This window comes from Monodon monoceros, unplaced genomic scaffold (assembly GCF_005190385.1).
Source record: "Monodon monoceros isolate NGI ecotype Baffin Bay Population unplaced genomic scaffold, NGI_Narwhal_1 Super_Scaffold_16, whole genome shotgun sequence".
NCBI classification, from domain to species: Eukaryota; Metazoa; Chordata; class Mammalia; order Artiodactyla; family Monodontidae; genus Monodon; species Monodon monoceros.
The window spans coordinates 29,488,162-29,506,387 of record NW_021703772.1 but is presented as its reverse complement, the minus strand read 5'-3'; the positions used below and the strand labels follow the sequence as shown (position 1 = coordinate 29,506,387).

The 18,226-nt window shown below is 37.9% G+C and overlaps 1 protein-coding gene across 1 annotated transcript in view; it reads left to right on the top strand.

The window, feature by feature from the left end:
* Window positions 1-18,226, top strand: part of ADAM23 (ADAM metallopeptidase domain 23) — a 163,367-nt gene that overhangs the window by 126,207 nt on the left and 18,934 nt on the right. Inside the window, exons 16-24 of the mRNA XM_029224413.1 lie at window positions 374-445; window positions 1,040-1,129; window positions 2,438-2,518; window positions 7,476-7,526; window positions 8,218-8,281; window positions 9,550-9,655; window positions 12,334-12,453; window positions 14,016-14,184; window positions 16,176-16,287. Of these exons, the coding sequence (XP_029080246.1) occupies window positions 374-445; window positions 1,040-1,129; window positions 2,438-2,518; window positions 7,476-7,526; window positions 8,218-8,281; window positions 9,550-9,655; window positions 12,334-12,453; window positions 14,016-14,184; window positions 16,176-16,287 (865 nt within the window). The remainder of the gene's footprint in view (window positions 1-373; window positions 446-1,039; window positions 1,130-2,437; window positions 2,519-7,475; window positions 7,527-8,217; window positions 8,282-9,549; window positions 9,656-12,333; window positions 12,454-14,015; window positions 14,185-16,175; window positions 16,288-18,226) is intronic.

Genomic DNA, 18,226 nt, shown 5'->3' with positions numbered 1-18,226 from the left:
TAAGTCAACAAATTAGGTATCTGTGAGTCTTATTAGCGTGCATTTTAGCTCCATTGGCAAATACGAAAGTGATCTATTCCTCTTGACAGCTTATTTCTCTGAAAAGTAGCTCTGATGGTAGAGGTCATCTCTGGAGCCCACTACCGGAGAATCCTCCAAGAGATAATACCCCATTTAGAATATGTTTTTTAGAAGTGTTATTAATAAATTAAGTGATTCTCACACAGACACTTTTGTAAGATGCCATAACAACAGATCACAGAAGAATACCACATGATAGCTGATTATAAGGCCATGTGTGTAGCCTGATTGGAGTGTTGATTTTCTGTGATGAATTAACATGGTTTCCCTTTATCTTTCTAATCTCTTTCAGCTATTTGAGCCCACAGAATGTGGAAATGGATATGTGGAAGCTGGGGAGGAGTGTGATTGTGGAATCCATGTGGTAGGTATAAGAGATCTTTTCTACCTTCAGCACATCTACCCAGAGTGCAGAAGAATAGCGTTAGTGGGAAGTCTGCCCCATCATTCATTGTGGTCTTAGTGCCTTTATTCTGAGCTCTCTCATCAATGCTTAATCCTAGCTCAGACACGTTAGAATTAATCATTGGCTCTGTCTGAAGAAACCTAATGGATTCTTCTAATCAAATCCGTATCTCTTAAAAATTCATAGCTCATATTCATCTCAGACAAGTTTTACTAACTCATGAAAATTCTTTCTGTGTTGTATATTAGTTTTGTCTTTGTAAAACTAGATTGAGTATTAAGAATACAACAGAGCTAACCTAGGGTTGGGTGCCTGCTAAAAAATAAGCTTACTTTTTGGTAGAGAAGCCCCTTCTTAGAAGATCGTACTTTGCTGAGAAGTATAGCCGGAAGGATTCTATCATTGCTTAAAGTGGTTCATTCTTTCCTAAAAGATTTGCTTACTATTATATACATCTCCTCACATGGATTACGCATAAGTTACACGTGGAGAGCATGTTGAATGACCAGTGGGCAGGTTTCCTCACTTACTCACGTGAAGTGTTTTCTCTAGGAATGCTATGGATTGTGCTGTAAGAAATGCTCTCTCTCCAATGGGGCCCACTGCAGCGACGGGCCCTGCTGTAATAATACCTCATGTCTTGTGAGTTCTCTGACAGTTTCATCTTTCTTATCGTTGACATATTAGCCAAATATCTCAATGTGTACATTGAGTATTTGTACAACTTGTCACAGACTTGTTGATCGACACTGTACATATTAGCCTGGCGATTTTGTAGAATCAATAAATCTATCCAAATTCTGTGGGTTACAACGATTATCTTTACTATGATTCACTACCAACCATTCTATTCTCTGGTACCTCCCTCAGAAAATATATCTATAATCCTTCCAAAATAAACATTGAGAATTGCTCTACTATCATGAGTGAAAACCAAATTAAATAGTTGAATAGAAGAGGGGCAATTCTTGTGGTCTTTTTCTAATAAGCCCTACTTATAACCTTTTTCTTTAAAACACATCCTAATTTATTTTAGACCCTGAGCAGAAAACCTAGTGCTCATGTTTTTACATTTGATATTTAAAATCACTTATAAAGGCAAGAAAGCTAGATAAGGAGGTAATATATGTATGTATGTATGTATGTTTATATGTATATATGCACAACTTGTGTATGTGTGGACACACAGTTACTTCCATCTTTAGAGACCTCTGGTTAATTTTTTAAAAAAACGTTTTTTAAATTTTCCTTTTTCTCATCTATAAAATCTCTAATATCCTTTAAAACCATAAAAGTATACGATTTAATTTTATCCAACACCAAAGGGATTATGCATGTGGTAATCTAGGCGATTCTAGCTTAGTTTGTACTTGCTTATGTCCCCAACCGGATTATAATTGCTTGAAGATGATGGACTCTTTCCTTCATCTTTTACCCACCCACCACCCAGAGAAACAAAATGCCTTGTATTCAGTAGGCATTCACTGGCATCACTGAAGGAAATTCATATGAATTAATTGAAATCTGCCTGTGTATATTTAGCTAAAGCAAGACTAATATCCAAGCTAGTTGGTAAATCAGCGCAGGTTGGGTGTGCATATCAGTCTTCAGAGAGATCCTAAATATTTATGTTTTAGTGTTCTGTTCTTTTGTCTTAAGCCACACCAGTGTTTCTTCTTTGCATAATTGTCATCGCAATGTTTCCCAAAAATAATACTCTGAGATAGTGGATTTTGAAATCTGAACATGTAATGCCTTGGTTAATGATCCATGTTTACTACACAGGGTGGCATTTGGGTATTATCTTTATCCTGGAACTATCTTGCTGATTCATAAAAAGAGTCTGGCGGTGGTTATGAAAGGATGTCATGATTGTTGGTGAATATAAGAATGTTAACTCTTTGAAATATTAATTAATACTGGTTCCTAATATTGAGTTTTGATTTGCAGTTTCAGCCGCGAGGGTATGAATGTCGGGATGCTGTGAATGGGTGTGATATTACCGAATACTGCACTGGAGACTCTGGCCAGGTATGGCAAACTGAGTTTTAGGTAATGCATCTTACTTGCAAATACATATTGTAAAGCTTTCAGTTTGCATTACGTGTGTGAATATGATTTGGTTCTTTTGTTTTTGTTTTGTTTTGCTCTGTTTTCTAGTAATTTCTAGCTCCTCCCATGCCTTTATTTTAGGAACGTTTATTGTGGTTTTTGGGACCTAAAAAATCTCTTTTCTTCCAAATTTCCCCTTCGTAATTAGTTACCTTTATATTGCTTATATCCAACGAATTGATTTTTCTTTCCTGGTCCCCACGTCTAAAACAGTACCCTCACACTGATGAAGCTATTTTCAAGCATTTTTAAGCCACAAAACTCTTTCTTTTTTTTCTTACATCTTTATTGGAGTATAATTGCTTTACAATGGTGTGTTAGTTTCTGCTGTATAACAAAGTGAATCAGCTGTACGTGTACATATATCCCCATATCTCCTCCCTCTTGCGTCTCCCTCCCACCCTCCCTATCCCACCCCTCTAGGTGGTCACAAAGCACCGAGCGGATCTCCCTGTGCTATGCGGCTGCTTCCCACTAGCTATCTGTTTTACATTTGGTGGTGTACATATGTCCATGCCACTCTCACACTTCGTCCCAGCTTACCAACAAAATTTTGGATGGGAGCCCAATGTAGAAATCTGGGAAGAGTAGCACTGCTGTGGTTGAAATGGGATTGGGAGCAGAAGTCTCCCTTCCTGAGCTCTGTCACCGTCTCGCTCCAATTTTGAAGCCCTGGCTTCATGGCCCGCACACTTTGGCATGATCTTCTTCACATTAAAATTATCACATTATCATTAAGGTTGCCTTCCGGCATTCCTTTTTTAGTTTTTACATTTTTAAACATTTATCTCGTGTTGTTTTATGTCTTTGTTTGTCATTCAAATGATCATTTGTGGAGCCCCTGCTCTGTGACAAGCACTGCTGTGAATGCTGGGATATGGGAGGAATTGAAATAGAAAAGTCCTTGCTCTTATGGGGCTTGCATTCTGCTGGATGGAGAAAGGCAAATAAATGAAAAAAACCCCAGTGAGTACAGAAGCATGGCTTCTTCAAGAGGTGGAATGAAAGCAGGGATAGCTGGGGAATAGTGGAAACAATTCACAGAGGAAGTCGGGAATCAGGCAGGGAGGGGCTTGGTAAGAATTTTTGACTTCATTCTACCTTCATTTCTTTCTAACGTTATTTCAAGAGCATTTACCCATGCTGTGACACAGTTTTTATAGATATCCTCTTTACATTTGCATGAAAGTCTGCCATGTGGATTTACCAGTAACTTCTACATCCGGTGGTGGTAGATATTTAGATTGTTGGCAGTATTTCATTATTATGATTAATACGGTCGTGAATCTCTATGCATTTTTAAGAGTGTTTCTTGTTTGGAGTTAGCACCTTAGGACAAGTTCTCAGGAGTGGAGTTACCTATTGCCAGGTAGGGCTTCTGATAGAGTACAGTTAGAAGCCAAAATATCATTTTTGCTATTGCAAATAGCCAAGTTGAAAGCCATAGCTTAGTGTGAGGGCTAAATGGGCCTCTTTATAGATCCCAGACTCAGGCTATAGCAACACGTTATTGACAAAATTGGGCCTGGAATGACCTGTCGGTGCAGAGCCAGCCCTTGCCTTGTATGCCATGGAGGAGCAATAGAGAGAGAATGATTTATGTGAGTAGGCAGGAGAAGGATGGCAGGACCGGGCCAGAAGGCCAAGTTACTCAAGTTTATCAAATCAGCCAGCCAACTAACCCAACCGTTCACTCTACCTGCCTGGAGAATCGAGTACAGGAGCAGAGAGTAACTGGAGTTACACTGAGTTCCCCTCCCTGGAAGGAAACGTGAGGAGAGGAAAACAAAGGTTCCTAATTAACCTTTTTGAAGGTTTTGATATGTATCATCTGAGGCTCAATTCAAGTGGATATGGTACAAAGGAATGGTACAGTGAACTCTATCCAGGCTGTTATTCTTCTGTGATTTTTATGCATATCTGTTTTTATATATAAATATATAAATAGGTTTCTCTGCAATTTTTAAATAATATAGTGGCAGAATGTAAGAATTGTGGATTCAGTGTTTTATGACAAGTGTACTGACATTCTTGATATACTGTTTCGCTGAGTTATATTTTTAGTTTTGTAGAATAATGCTATTTTTATACCCATCATATATGGTTTTGGTTCTGTGTGTTCAGTTCTTTTAAAAGTATAGTTTTTTCATTTCAACCTTTAACTCTTGAATTGCCATAGACTTTACAATAAAGATATTTTTTAAAGATGTGGGGAATGTGTTTTGTTAGTACTATGAAATATGTCATCAAAATGGGAGTATAGCACAATTCAAAATAAGTACATTTAAAGGCTATTGCACTGTGAAAGCCGGCCTCAACTGGACCTTCCTGCACAGCATAAAACTGGGGGCTCAAATGGCATTTAGAGACCGAATCCAGAGCTCTGCTCACAGGCAGAATAAAGTACACAGATTTATGGTCCCTCTGCTTTAAATATCTCCAGACAACTAGAGACATCCATAATTTCCTTTGTTGAACATTTCAGTGATAAGCAAGTGGCTTTTATTAGCCTAAACGAAAAATAGATTGATTAGAAATCTTCTTCCATGTAGCTGTGACAGTTTATAACAAGAGCTTTTTTTTTCTAATTAGTGACTCCTACTAGTTTTTTCCTCTTGAAACATTGCAAAAGTCAAATATGAAAATTGTTTAGCCCCTGATGTACCTATTCTAGTAGCAACATTTCTTTTGCATTTTTGTCCAGCGTGGTTGTTTTCATCTTGGAGTAAGTGAATAATTAATGTTAGTTGATTAATAAGAAAATGATGGTGTTTTGAGTGGATTTGGATGAAAGAGGCCCAGGGATCTCTGTTTCTGGGCAGTTGGTCCAGTAAACCAGCTTCTCATGCTGATAATTACATCTTCTGAAGAGTTACCATTAGGTTGAATGAAAGCTTGTATGAGAGTCAGTTGTTCTTTAGAAAGATGTAGAACCAAAGCATTTAATCTCAATGTGTTCCTTCATAAGTTACTGCTTCTTCGCACTTCTAAATTAGTTCTGTTACCTTTCTGTAGTGACCATGATAAACACCTTGGTGTTGCAGAATAGAATAACTTAATCGTATCTGTGTGGGTCATTTATTTATTTTCTCAGTCAGCCAATAGTCATTGAGCACCATCTCAGTTATAATTGAGCCAGTTTTGTTCTAGGTGCTGGGGAGGCAGCAGGGACAGAAAATCCCTGCCTGCATGGTGCTCGCATTAGGATGCAGACAAAAGACAAGCAAATATGTAAAATACACGGATCCTCCGTTGGTGATACATGTTATGGAGAAGAAAAAAAATAGGGAATGGGGAACAGAGGATGCCAGCATGGGGAAGGAGGTTACGGTTTTGAAGAGCATGGTTAGAGAAGGCTTCTCTGAGATGCTGATAGTTGAGCAACGTCCTAAAAAAGGTGAGAGAGCAAGCCCGGCAGAAATCTGGGGGAAAGATTGGAGGAAGAGCAAGGACAAAGGCCGTGGGGTGGCAGCATGGCTGGTACATTCACGTAGAGTCAGGTATTTATGGCAGAGAGTAGGAATGAGGTCAGAGAGATGAAGGTGAGGATGGGGCCGGCACAGGAGCCGATCATGATGAACTTGGAAGGCCAGTGAGTAGATGGGGAAGCCATCAACAGAGGAGCCAGTCTTGCTGAAACAGTCTTCACTGCCAGTCTTGCTGAAACAGAGGAGCAACATGAGGTGGTTTAGGTTTTTCAAAGGACACTCTAGTGGCTCTATAGCCTATAAGGAGAGTAGAGTGGAAGCAGGGGAATCAGTTGGAGGCTGTTGCATAATCAGAGAGATGAGAGATGGTGGTGAGAGATGGTGGTGGTGTGGACCCGGCATTAGCGGTGGAAATGGAGAAAAGTCAGATTGCAATTATATTTTAAAGGTAGAAGCTACCAAGATTTGTTAATGGAAGAAAAAGAGAGGAACATAGGATGACTCCATGGTTTTGACCTTGAACAGTTGGAAGAGTGGGACTGTCATTTACTGAGAAGGTGAAAACTAAGGGAGGACCTCAGTGGGTATTGCTATGTTTCTTATTCACTTGCCACACCCATGTATTTTTTTTTCCCTTTTTGTATTTGTTTTGAATGCTATAGCAGAGCCTTGACTTAATTTTTTTAGCTCTCTTAAATGTGGTAAATGAGACGCACAGAAAGTAAAAATTTTAATTTACTCAGGGTAATGTTGGGGGAAAATGAAATTTTCCTTATTTTTCCTTACAAAAAATGATTTGATAAATAGACCTGGAAAAAGAAAGAACTGTCACATCATGATTGCTCTAGTAACAAATCTGTAGTTCAATAGGTCAGAAATGTAATGGAGATACAGCACTTATATTGAGTTGAAGGGCAGTGTATTTCTTCTTTCTCAGTAATGTGGCCTAGAGGTGAGCGTCATGGGTGTCACATGCAAATTTGACATTTTCACAGGGCTGAGCGAAGTCTTGTAAATTAGTTCCTGAACGTGTCCACTCCTGCATAACAGGCTGATTTGTTCCCTTCATTATCCATTTTAACCCCTTCTACTTTTAACTCCACAGGCAAGTGAACGTAAATTATTATTTTAGCCCATCTCATGGAAAACGGAGAAACATAAAAAGCACCCACTGTATGGACCTAATTGATTGATTCATTTTTACCAATAATTGCAGAATAAATTTGGATAACCTACTCAAAGAGTTACTCATGTTTTCCTAATTATAGAGTCACTATGCTTGCATTTTTAAAATACTTATCTTAACTTTTACTGATATGAATGATCTGTAGCACACAACTCACAATAATAAAATCATGCTTACTTTTTTTTGCATTTTAATATATTGTACACATAATCTGAATATACTTCACATGCTGAGTGTTAACTAAAAAGGTTATATTTTTCAGTGCCCACCAAACCTTCATAAGCAAGATGGATATGCATGCAATCAAAATCAGGTATGCTGGGCTCTAGGTTTTAAATGGGATTTTATAAAAAGATTAGATTTCAAGGTGTTTTTTTTGATAAATGTAATTTTGATAGGGAATTGCAATTCAAACAACAGTAAATTATTGCAGTGGTCTTCTAATTCAGAGTTGCTTTATGTCGTATAAAATACAAATATGTTATATTTATCTCTGGGTACAAACTGTCCAGATTGAGGGTGAGGAAAAAAATGTAATGGCTGAAGAATTAGAAATCTAATTTATTGAGTTGTGACTATCTTTTAATCATTTCAGCCTGTCTCTGATGGAAAAATATGGTAATCTGTTGTAATGTGGGTTTTTTTTTTTTTTTCCTGAAGCTACGTTATATCCTAACCATTCACGTGCAAAAAAAGCTAAAAATCATATTGGTATCACCCAACGAAATGTCTCAATTTTTTTCCATAAAATTAAAAAATTTAGACAGTTAGTTGGATTTGAAGAGCTGTACTATGAGGTATGTTTTGTGTTTTAAATTTTAACTGTCATTCTTATGCTTCTCTTAAGATGTTTATGGTTTTTATTTTCACTGTGAAAGTATTAGGGTACCGAAGGAAAAAGAAAACAAGTTTGTCTGAAACAATGAAAAGGAGACCTTGCAGTGAGAGTTTTGGGGAAAATGGAACTGGCTGCATGTGCCTCATAACATATGTTCTGTCCTCAGGGCCGCTGCTACAACGGGGAGTGCAAGACACGGGATAACCAGTGTCAGTACATCTGGGGAACAAGTAGGTCATGTTTCCTGCTTGCTGGTCACACACAGGTTTCTCTTAATATTCTTCACTGCCAGTCTTGCTGAAAGAGATATACAGCTTGGGGTGATTAAAAAACAAACAAACAAACAAACAACTAGAAAAGGCTGAAGAGAATGGTGAATCTTAGTCACAAAACCACAGCAAACAACTGCTAATGTTGGGGACTTGTCACCTGAACCAAAAAGTGCCAATCAGTGATTGTGGCTGTGACAGAAGGGATGCTACACCCACCTGCAAAGACTGGGTTGAGTGCAGTGGTCATGCTTATTATCCAGCCACTGGCTGATTTTCTTTGTACCTTGGATTTAACATTCACCCCCTCAAGTTAGCTTTCTGTTCTTTTACCCTAGGATAGAACCAGACTTTTGTTGTTGTTTTTTTAAATTCTATAATTGATTATCTCAGTTTGAAGTGAAGAAACACAAGTACTTTTTGAGATGCAGACAGATAGAGATTCGGGTACATGGTCGTGCTTCTCAGTACATTCCCTACATGTCAGTACACATATTCTCTTCTTGACATTTGTAGTGCCTCGCCAGTGAACTTCAGTTCATGAGGGCCAGGCCGGAAGAGAGAGAAATGGCTCTGCCTTGCTGGCAGAGGCTGGGTCACCCACCAGGAAAAGAAAGCACGCAAAAGGAGACTAGGACCCATGCACAAGTGATTTCAGTGTTTGGCAAATGTCATTTAACTGAAAGATTTACTTTCAGTGCTTCAGTTTTGACAAGGGAAAGATAATAGAGGCATTTTTGTCTTTTAAAAAGGTTTAAATATCAAAATCCATGTGCCAATGTAAAATCTCAATGAGCTCAGACTTTCTAATGCCTACTGATATTAATAGAAAGCAGGATTAGGAGTGATAGTAGTTTTCTCTGTGTCACTTCACTACTTCCTGCTGATGATCTACCTCCCACCCTCAAGCCCACCAAGAATTGGGAATAAATTTGTCTCCCAAGTTAAAAAGAATGGTGTGTTGGAGCTGTCCTGTCTTAGCTTATAAGAGCCATTGGTTAAATTTTCAGGAATTTTAGAAGCCAGTTGACATCATAGTCTTAGTTTGAAATTAGCCATGTATTACACTGTGGAAATTTACACTATGGAAATTGGCAAGTGCTACAAATTAGGAATTTTTTTTTCCTTTTTCTGAAACACCAGTTATTGAAATATTTACTGGCACCCTCCCAGTTATGGATAGCAAAGAGAACTAAAATTAATTCTCTTTTCTTGCTCATCTCCAAAAGAGGCTTCGGGGTCTGACAAATTCTGTTATGAAAAGCTGAATACAGAAGGCACAGAGAAAGGCAACTGCGGGAAGGATGGAGACCGATGGATCCAGTGCAGCAAACAGTGAGTGGTCAGCTCTGGGAGTATAGTGAGTGGACTTGGAAACCCTGGTCCAAATGTAAAATGAGCACAAAATAAATGTTACTGATTTTTTAATAAATATTCGACTACTTAAAATTTTAAAGTATGGATTTTAAAAATACGTTAGTATAGCTAGAGGCAAATGGCTATGAACTAAACTATTTCTGTGGTACAGACTCACACCATTTCTGTAAAATTCAGAAAAGTTCTTGCATGCTGTATTTTACTTGAAGCTTGTTTTGAAGAGATACTTTGCCAAGGTATTTTAAGTTAATAGTGGGTTTTAATTCTCTACTTTTGCTAGCAGAAAAGGCCTATGAATGTACTAGTATACATGGAATTCTACAAGCAAAAGATATAGCCTGTATATATAATTTGAGGGACCATTTAAAGTGAAGTAATATATATACTTATTTCTCGAATGTAACACCATTTGATTTAATTAAACATCTAATGTCTGTATTAGAGTTTTGTTTTCCCTTCTAAAAAGTAGCTAGTCAGTGCATATTGGAGGCATCTTTACTCAGGAAGTGAGATACTTTCAGAGCACGTTGGTAGTATCTTCCCTTGATTTGGTGAGGAAAGTTAAAATTGTGATTTAATAGTTTATTAAGGTTAACTCAATGACTTGGATCTATGGGACCACTAAGTGATACACCAAAGCTCCTCCGTTCTCCTTCCATAACAGTGAGGATTCTTCTCCCATTTTGAAGCAGAGCGAGGATTTAAGGGAAGTTTTATTTCTCTAGTTAATGGTCTCTAACGTACTTTAGGAAACTTTGCCATTCTATGTAGTCTTTGATGGTAGATGAGGCCTACCTTTAAATTTAAAGTTAAACCAAAATAACAGAACAGAACTTCCCATCTGATGTCTCATGAGCGAGTTATAGATGTTCTGAGCTGTTCAGTCCTCGAGGTGCCAGGGAGGAAATGGGGACTAAAATAGTCAAAATCCATGGGGTTGGACACCTCTGGATTTGATTAGCTTCATTCATTAAATCAATGTCATAGACAAATCTGATCATTTCTCTGTGCCTCTGTGAATTCAAAAAGTTGGGAGACATTGTATCAGATCATTGTAGAAGATAACTTTTGAATATTTGGCAGTAGAATAGCCAACCACCAATGAGTTAAAGAAAATAAATGCATGTTTTCTTAAACTTTAAAAAACTGGGAAATATAACATAGAAAAGTGATTAATATACAAATATACATTTTGCCAAATAAATGTGAAGTGAACTCTCATGTAACCCCTATGTGGATCAATAAGTAGAACATTCCAGAAATGTATCCTTCCCCCTCACAGTGCCTCTGTCTCTCTGCTGGAGGTATTGTCATCCTGACTTTTTGGGCAATTGCTTTCTTTCTTTTCTTTAGAGATTTACTGCCCAAGTTTTCAGCCCTAAACAGTATATTTTGCCTAAAGTTTCAGTAACTTTATATAAAAGGAATCATATCTCAGGTATTATTTTGTATTTTGCTTAAGTTCATTATTTTAAGAGTTTTCCATGGTATGTGTAGCTATTGGCTCATATTTATTGTTCATTTATTTCATTTTCATTCATATTTATATACCTTGATTTGTTTCTCCATTCTATGTTGATAGACATTTAGATTGTTTCCATGTTTTGGCTATTAGGAACCATGCTGCTGTGAACATTCCGATACATGTAACTTAGCACACATTTGCACATACTTTTCTAAGGCCTTTCCTGGAAGAAAAAATGCTAAGTCATAGGGGATGTATATTTTCAGTGCTACCAGATGATGTGACACTCTTTTCTAAAATGGTTGTACGAGTAAACCCTACCATCGAGAATTTGTATATGAGAATTTTGTTGTACTTCATTCTCACCAATACTTGGTATTATCAGACATTTTACTTTTATGTATTCTGCTGGGTGTGAACTGCTTTATTATTGTGGTTTTAATTTGTATTTTCCTGATTACAAATGGAAGTTAGTACATTTTCATGCATTTCTTGGACATGGATGTCCTTTTTTGTGATGTGCCACTTTAATTCTTTGCACATTTTTTAAGGAGTTCGTTGTTTACTTCGCTGGAGGTAGGTGCCCTCATGGTGGGTGAGTCGTTTAACCATGTCGCCTAGGACCCAGATGATTTCTGCCCCTCTTCTTTGTAATGCTTAGCATGTTCAATTTGTGTCTTTACATTTGTGAATTCACGATTGCAAGGCAAATGCAAAGGCTCCACACTCAAAGGCAGGAAGCAGAGGTAGGAGCAAAAGGTCTCCTCCCTGTCAGGCTCTAACCTTTCATCCAGAGCACAGAATTCTCCCCAGCAATCCCTAGCTGCCTTTTCCTCACATCTCAACACCCAGGGGCCGCTCTTAACTCCAGGAGGTGGGAAGGAGGGATGGCTAGGAAAGTGGGTGTAGCAAATGGGGGTGCCATGATGAACTCAGACACCAGTCATGAGCCATCTTTCAGGGCTGGGCACTTTGCTACCCCGAAGAAACTGTGATCCTGTTAGCAAGGAAGGAGGGAGTCTTCGCCAACCAACAATATCTGAACAAATGCTTTTATTTAGAAGAAAAGGGAATATTTCCCATTTAAAAATATTTATAGACTGAATAGTTTCGATTTTTTCAGTTTGATTCCTCCTGTCTTGTTCTTCTTTTTTTTAAAAAATATGTTCAGCGATGTGTTCTGTGGATTTTTACTCTGTACCAATCTTACTCGAGCTCCACGTATTGGTCAACTTCAGGGTGAAATCATCCCAACTTCCTTCTACCACCAAGGCCGGGTGATTGACTGCAGGTAACACATTAAATGTTGGAAAACCTAATGAATCGCGAGAATTACAAATTTAGAAAAATCAAGGGAAATGGTAACTTAGATTTTATTATCACCTTGCATGTTGAAAGTCATTTAAAAAACAAAGTTATATACTGATTTGCGAATTATATTTGCTTAAAAATTATACCAGTTATTAGTAGGGAGACATTCCTTGTAATTATAATCTTAAAAGTAGAATTTTATGGTATTCATGTTGACACATGATTGAAGTTTTGAGCATTGAAATATGTCACTCTCTGAACACTGTGTGTTTTATTTTTTGTGACAAAAAATAAAGAATTTAAGCTATACTCTATGTAGCATGTGTCTGGTTTAGAAGATGGCTTAATTAATGCCTAATCACATATAGAAAATATACACTAAAATATTATTTATAGCTGTAGTCAGACATTTGATGTCCAGTTATCTGTGAGTACAAGGCACAGAAGACATGAGGCTTATTTCTGAACACTGGGAGTCATATTATATTTTAAATAAATATTGTTCCCGTTAAAGTAGTCATAATTCTAAGATGCTATGCCCTCATTCAGATGATAAATGTCGTTGCCCAAAAGACTTTTGGGATTTCCCCCTACAGAATTGCCTTCAGGGTCTTGCAATGTTTATCCCTAGTATTCCCCAAATAGCAAACCTTCATCTTATATGAGTGAATGAAAGATTTGGAAACATCCCAAAGTAATTTTGAGTAGAATTTAGTAAATTGATTGGGTAACCAAATTGGATATTGCTGTCTTGGTCAAATGGTTGCTGATTTTCTGTCTTTTAAATGGCTCTAAAGGCTGTTCTAACAGTGTCATAGACAATAAGATCCTTCCTGGAATAAATTTGTAGTCCTCAGATCTAGTTACTTTGATGCACAGAAGCTTCCTTTGAATGTGTAAATTTTTGCATGTCTTTAGATACAACAACCTTGTTAAATTATATTGTTTTATTCTAAACTAGCATCTTTTAAAAATATTCAGCAAGGTACTTAATTAGTAATTATAACATTGATTATTATTCAAATTCAAGCTGTCCTTCATTTTGAGATTTTAGAATTATATGTCTCAATAGAGAGGAACCGGCTTATTTTTTTCAATCATGAACAGTCCAATCCTCTAAAGTAATAATTTAAAAAATATTTTCATTTGCTATTTATGCTCAACATCTGCCTTTTTGCATCGTGAAACAGCTGAAAGTCTTGAAGAGCTAATGATAAGATTGCTCGTCTTGTTCGTATGCACACCTCTCCCCTAGCTTTAATGTTGGTCTTGAAAACAAGGGAAGATTTAGAACACACTTTGTGCAAATGACATTTTTTTTGTTCTGATGAACTGCAGTGTAATAATGATAGTGAAAGACAGTTTCTTTTATTTAGGGGAGGTGGGGAAAGGGGGAAAGGAAGAGAAAAGTAGAGAAATGCTAGAAGAAATTCATGTCCTCTGACAGCCTCTTCAGCTTCCTAAAGAGCAAACCTCGTTCATGCTGATGTTATATTTCTAAGTCTGGTGCTAATGGTTGTATGGCTATTCTTCTCTTTTTAGTGGTGCTCATGTGGTTTTAGATGATGATACAGATGTGGGCTATGTAGAAGATGGAACGCCATGTGGCCCATCTATGATGTGTTTAGATCGGAAGTGCCTACAGATTCAGGCCCTGAATATGAGCAGCTGCCCTCTCGATTCCAAGGGTAAAGTCTGTTCCGGCCATGGGGTAAGTAGGCATCAGTGTCCAGCCCAAATCTGAAGTTGGAGGATACCAAACATTGTCTGGCATCCTCCAGCTTCACAGTGGTTGGACTTCCAGTTCAGCCATTCTCCTTCCGTGACTGTTGTTAATATCTATGCACTGACTATGATTATTTCCTTAGTATCCTTATCTGCTAAGAATAACTCCTATATGTGTTGATATGGTTTTATTTTTGTTGTTTCTTTTACCACTGGCTATTTGTAGTCACTGCAGTCTCTAGAGATAGCTTGGCATCCAAGGAGTTGGAAGAAAATTGATGTGGTTCCTAAAGAAACTGTAGACCCCATGTGACTGCTTTGTACCATTCACAATAATTTACACCCTCTCAGTAACTGCCTTCCGGCTACTCAACATGCATACTGAGTATCTATGTGTGCAAGATCACACTAGACTAGAGGTTGGATCACAGCTATAATTCACGTGTTTAAAGTTGTACGGTTATGCTTGGACCATTGGCAGCCAAAGAGAAGATGTACTCTCTACTCACAACTGCATGTAGCTTTAATTATATGCACAAAGTGTTTGGGCAGATGCTTCCTGGCAAACCGAGGTTTAATACTTAAAAGCACATTTTAATAATTATTTAAGTTGGGTTTAGTAAAAGAAAAGTAGTTCAGAATTTAAACAGCCTTCTGAAATGGAAAAAACAGACATGAAGAAACTCAGAGTGATCATCTCAAAGGAAGATGCTGCAATGAAGGTAAAAATAATCCAAAATATAGATAGCTAAACAGGTGATATGTCATAGAACAAGGTAGAAAGACATAAGAAGCTTATGCCCAATGACTATGATTTCGTGTTTGGTTGAAATCATAGGCTCACTGAGAGGCAGTACAGCCTAGTGAGCAAGAGCATGGATTTTGTGGCTAGAAAGAATCCTGGGTTTGAATCCTGGCTCTGCTTCTTTCTATCCCAGTGACTTTGGGCAAGTCACTCAACCTCTCTCAGCCATCAGGGTGCTAGTGTGAGTATTAAATGAGATGCTATACACAAAGCACTGAGCATAAGTACCCAGCACATAGTAAATGTAGTAAATATTCAATAATTGCTACAGTAAAGTAAAAGCACTGGGCAGACCTCTCAGTTATTCAGTTATTGTTCTGAAAGCATAAAATTTATTGCTTTAAAAAGGCCCATGAGTCTCTACTACCCCTCCCACTTTTTCATCTTGTTAAAAAAAGGGTTAAATTCAGCCTGTTGATCATAATCATGGTGCTATGTCATTTCAGATTAAAAAGCTCTTATTCCAATAAGCTAAATTCGATTTTATCATCTCTAAATAATCTATCTGCGAATGTATTTCACAGGCAGATGTGGATTTAACCTACTCTGTCTCTAGTTTGTGGATGGTTATTTATTTCACCTCAATTACACATCCGTTCCAGCATGCTGCTTGGTCCCCAGAGGAAGAGAAAGGGACAGAGATGGCTCTAGGATGGTCTTCAGCCTGGCTGACTGAGAGAGGAGTGATACCGCGGGCAGGCAGGGAAGGTGGGAGGGTGTGTGTTTGGCTGGCAGAGTGCCACCTAATGACTTTTGTGTTGAGCGTGGTGAGATAATGCAGTGCATTGGTGATTTATGCCTCCAGGTATTTAATCTCTGGCAATGCCTTTTAAACCCAGTATCGCGTAATTTCTTGAATTAAGCATATATGTTTCTACATTGTCAGACATTTGTGTACTTAGATAATATCAACACGAGTAATTAACATTTAATTTAAAAATTTCTTCCTTTTATTCTTGATTTTTCTATAATTAACTGAAAAAAACCATCATCCAACTATTGGATCTATACATTGTTTCCCCTTGTCTAGTATTCAAAACCATGGGAAATTTTTTAAAAATTCCCAATGGGTTTTAAAGCCTCTGCCTTGTTCCATGTCCCTTTTACATTTATCACCATTATTCCACCAAGTGCAGTGAAAATGGCGCATCTCTGTTCTTTGTTCTTCACAGGTGTGCAGTAATGAAGCCACCTGCATCTGTGATTTCACCTGGGCAGGGACAGACTGCAGTATCCGGGATCCAGTTAGGAGCCTGCACCCGCCGAAGGACGAAGGGCCCAAGGGTTTGTGTGATTTCGGTTTCAGTTCCTTGCATACTGAATTCATTGGTACTCTTCCAGTGGCGCCAATATAACAACTTCATAGATTTGACAGGAGACACATAAGAATATCTCTTTTTGCCGTTAAAATGTATGATTCATATCACTACAGAATTAAGGGTTCTTGTAATATAACATTGAAAAAAAATGTTTGTTACCCATTAGCCTAGAACTGAGCTTGGGAAGAAGTAAATATACCAATTTCCTTTCTTTCCTTTAAACCTCATTCTTCTTCCATAATCACAAATGTTAATCATTTTATAGTTTGTCTAAGCTATGCCAGTGTTTTTAATAGATAAACTCTTTTTCACTGACATGAGACTCTGGTCATTCCTCACTACTTGAGTCCTTCCAGAAGGAAGTTGTAGTCTTCCATGCTCTGTTTAAGCACACTTTTGATTAGGAAGAAATTGGAATACTTCACAGACCTCTAATACTTCAAAGAGAAAACGTGAAAGATCTGGAACTTTGTTTTAACCAGCCATTAAAAGGAGTTTAGAGTAAGAAGGAGTCGCAGTGGCCATCTAGAACCACCCTCATTTTTTTGTTTTTTACATCTTTATTGGAGTATAATTGCTTTACAATGGTGTGTTAGTTTCTGCTTTATAACAAAGTGAATCAGCTATACATATACATATACCCCCATATATCCTCCCTCTTGCGTCTCCCTCCCACCCTCCCTATACCACCCCTCTAGGTGGTCACAAAGCACTGAGCTGATCTCCCTGTGCTATGCGGCTGCTTCCCACTAGCTATCTATTTTACATTTGGTAGTGTATATATGTCCATGCCACTCTCTCACTTTGTCCCATCTTACCCTTCCCCCTCCCCGTGTCCTCAAGTCCATTCTCTACGTCTACGTCTTTATTCCTGTCCTGCCCCTAGGTTCTTCAGAACCTTTTTTTTTTTTTAGATTCCATATATATGTGTTAGCATATGGCATTTGTTTTTCTCTTTCTGGCTTACTTCACTCTGCATGACAGTCTCTAGGTCCATCCACCTCACTACAAATAACTCAGTTTTGTTTCTTTTTATGGCTGAGTAATATTCCATTGTATATATGTGCCACATCTTCTTTATCCATTCATCTGTCGATGGACACTTAGGTTGCTTCCATGTCCTGGCTATTGTAAATAGAGCTGCAATGAACATTGGGGTGCATGTGTCTTTTTGAGTTATGGTTTTCTCAGGGTATATGCCCAGTAGTGGGATTGCTGGGTCGTATGGTAGTTCTATTTTTAGTTTTTTAAGGAACCTCCATACTGTTCTCCATAGTGGCTGTATCAATTTACATTCCCACCAACAGTGCAAGAGGTTTCCCTTTTCTCCATACCCTCTCCAGCATTTATTGTTTGTAGATTTTTTGGTGATGGCCATTCTGACTGGAACCACCCACATTTTGTAGATGGGAACTCTCAGCCCCTGAGGTCAGGTGACATACTATGGTTACTCAGGTAACCAGAGGCAGGGCTGGGACCAGGACCCAAGTGCCCAAACTCAGGCCTATTCTCTTTTTTTACATCGTGTTATAATGTAACCTGTGTCATCATAAATATGATAGTCACTTTCTCACTATTCTTCCCATTCCCAACCCATTTTATGATTTTCACTTTCTCACTATTCTTCCCATTCCCAACCCATTTTATGATTTTCAAAGATCTAGAAAAGTCATCAGTTACAGTAGGCTTACTATAGCATCTATAGCATTGTACCTGAGAAACCAAAAAATTACTAGAACGAATGTTGTACACCAATGGGCATTGTATATCAGGTTCTTCGTTTTCATGGTACTGCTAACAGTAGTTTATAAATAACTATCATGCTTTTTTTTCCTGCAGGTAGGAAAAATACACATAGAAATAGTGTCATTTTGATCTGCTTAGTTTTGGATGAAAGTGCCTTT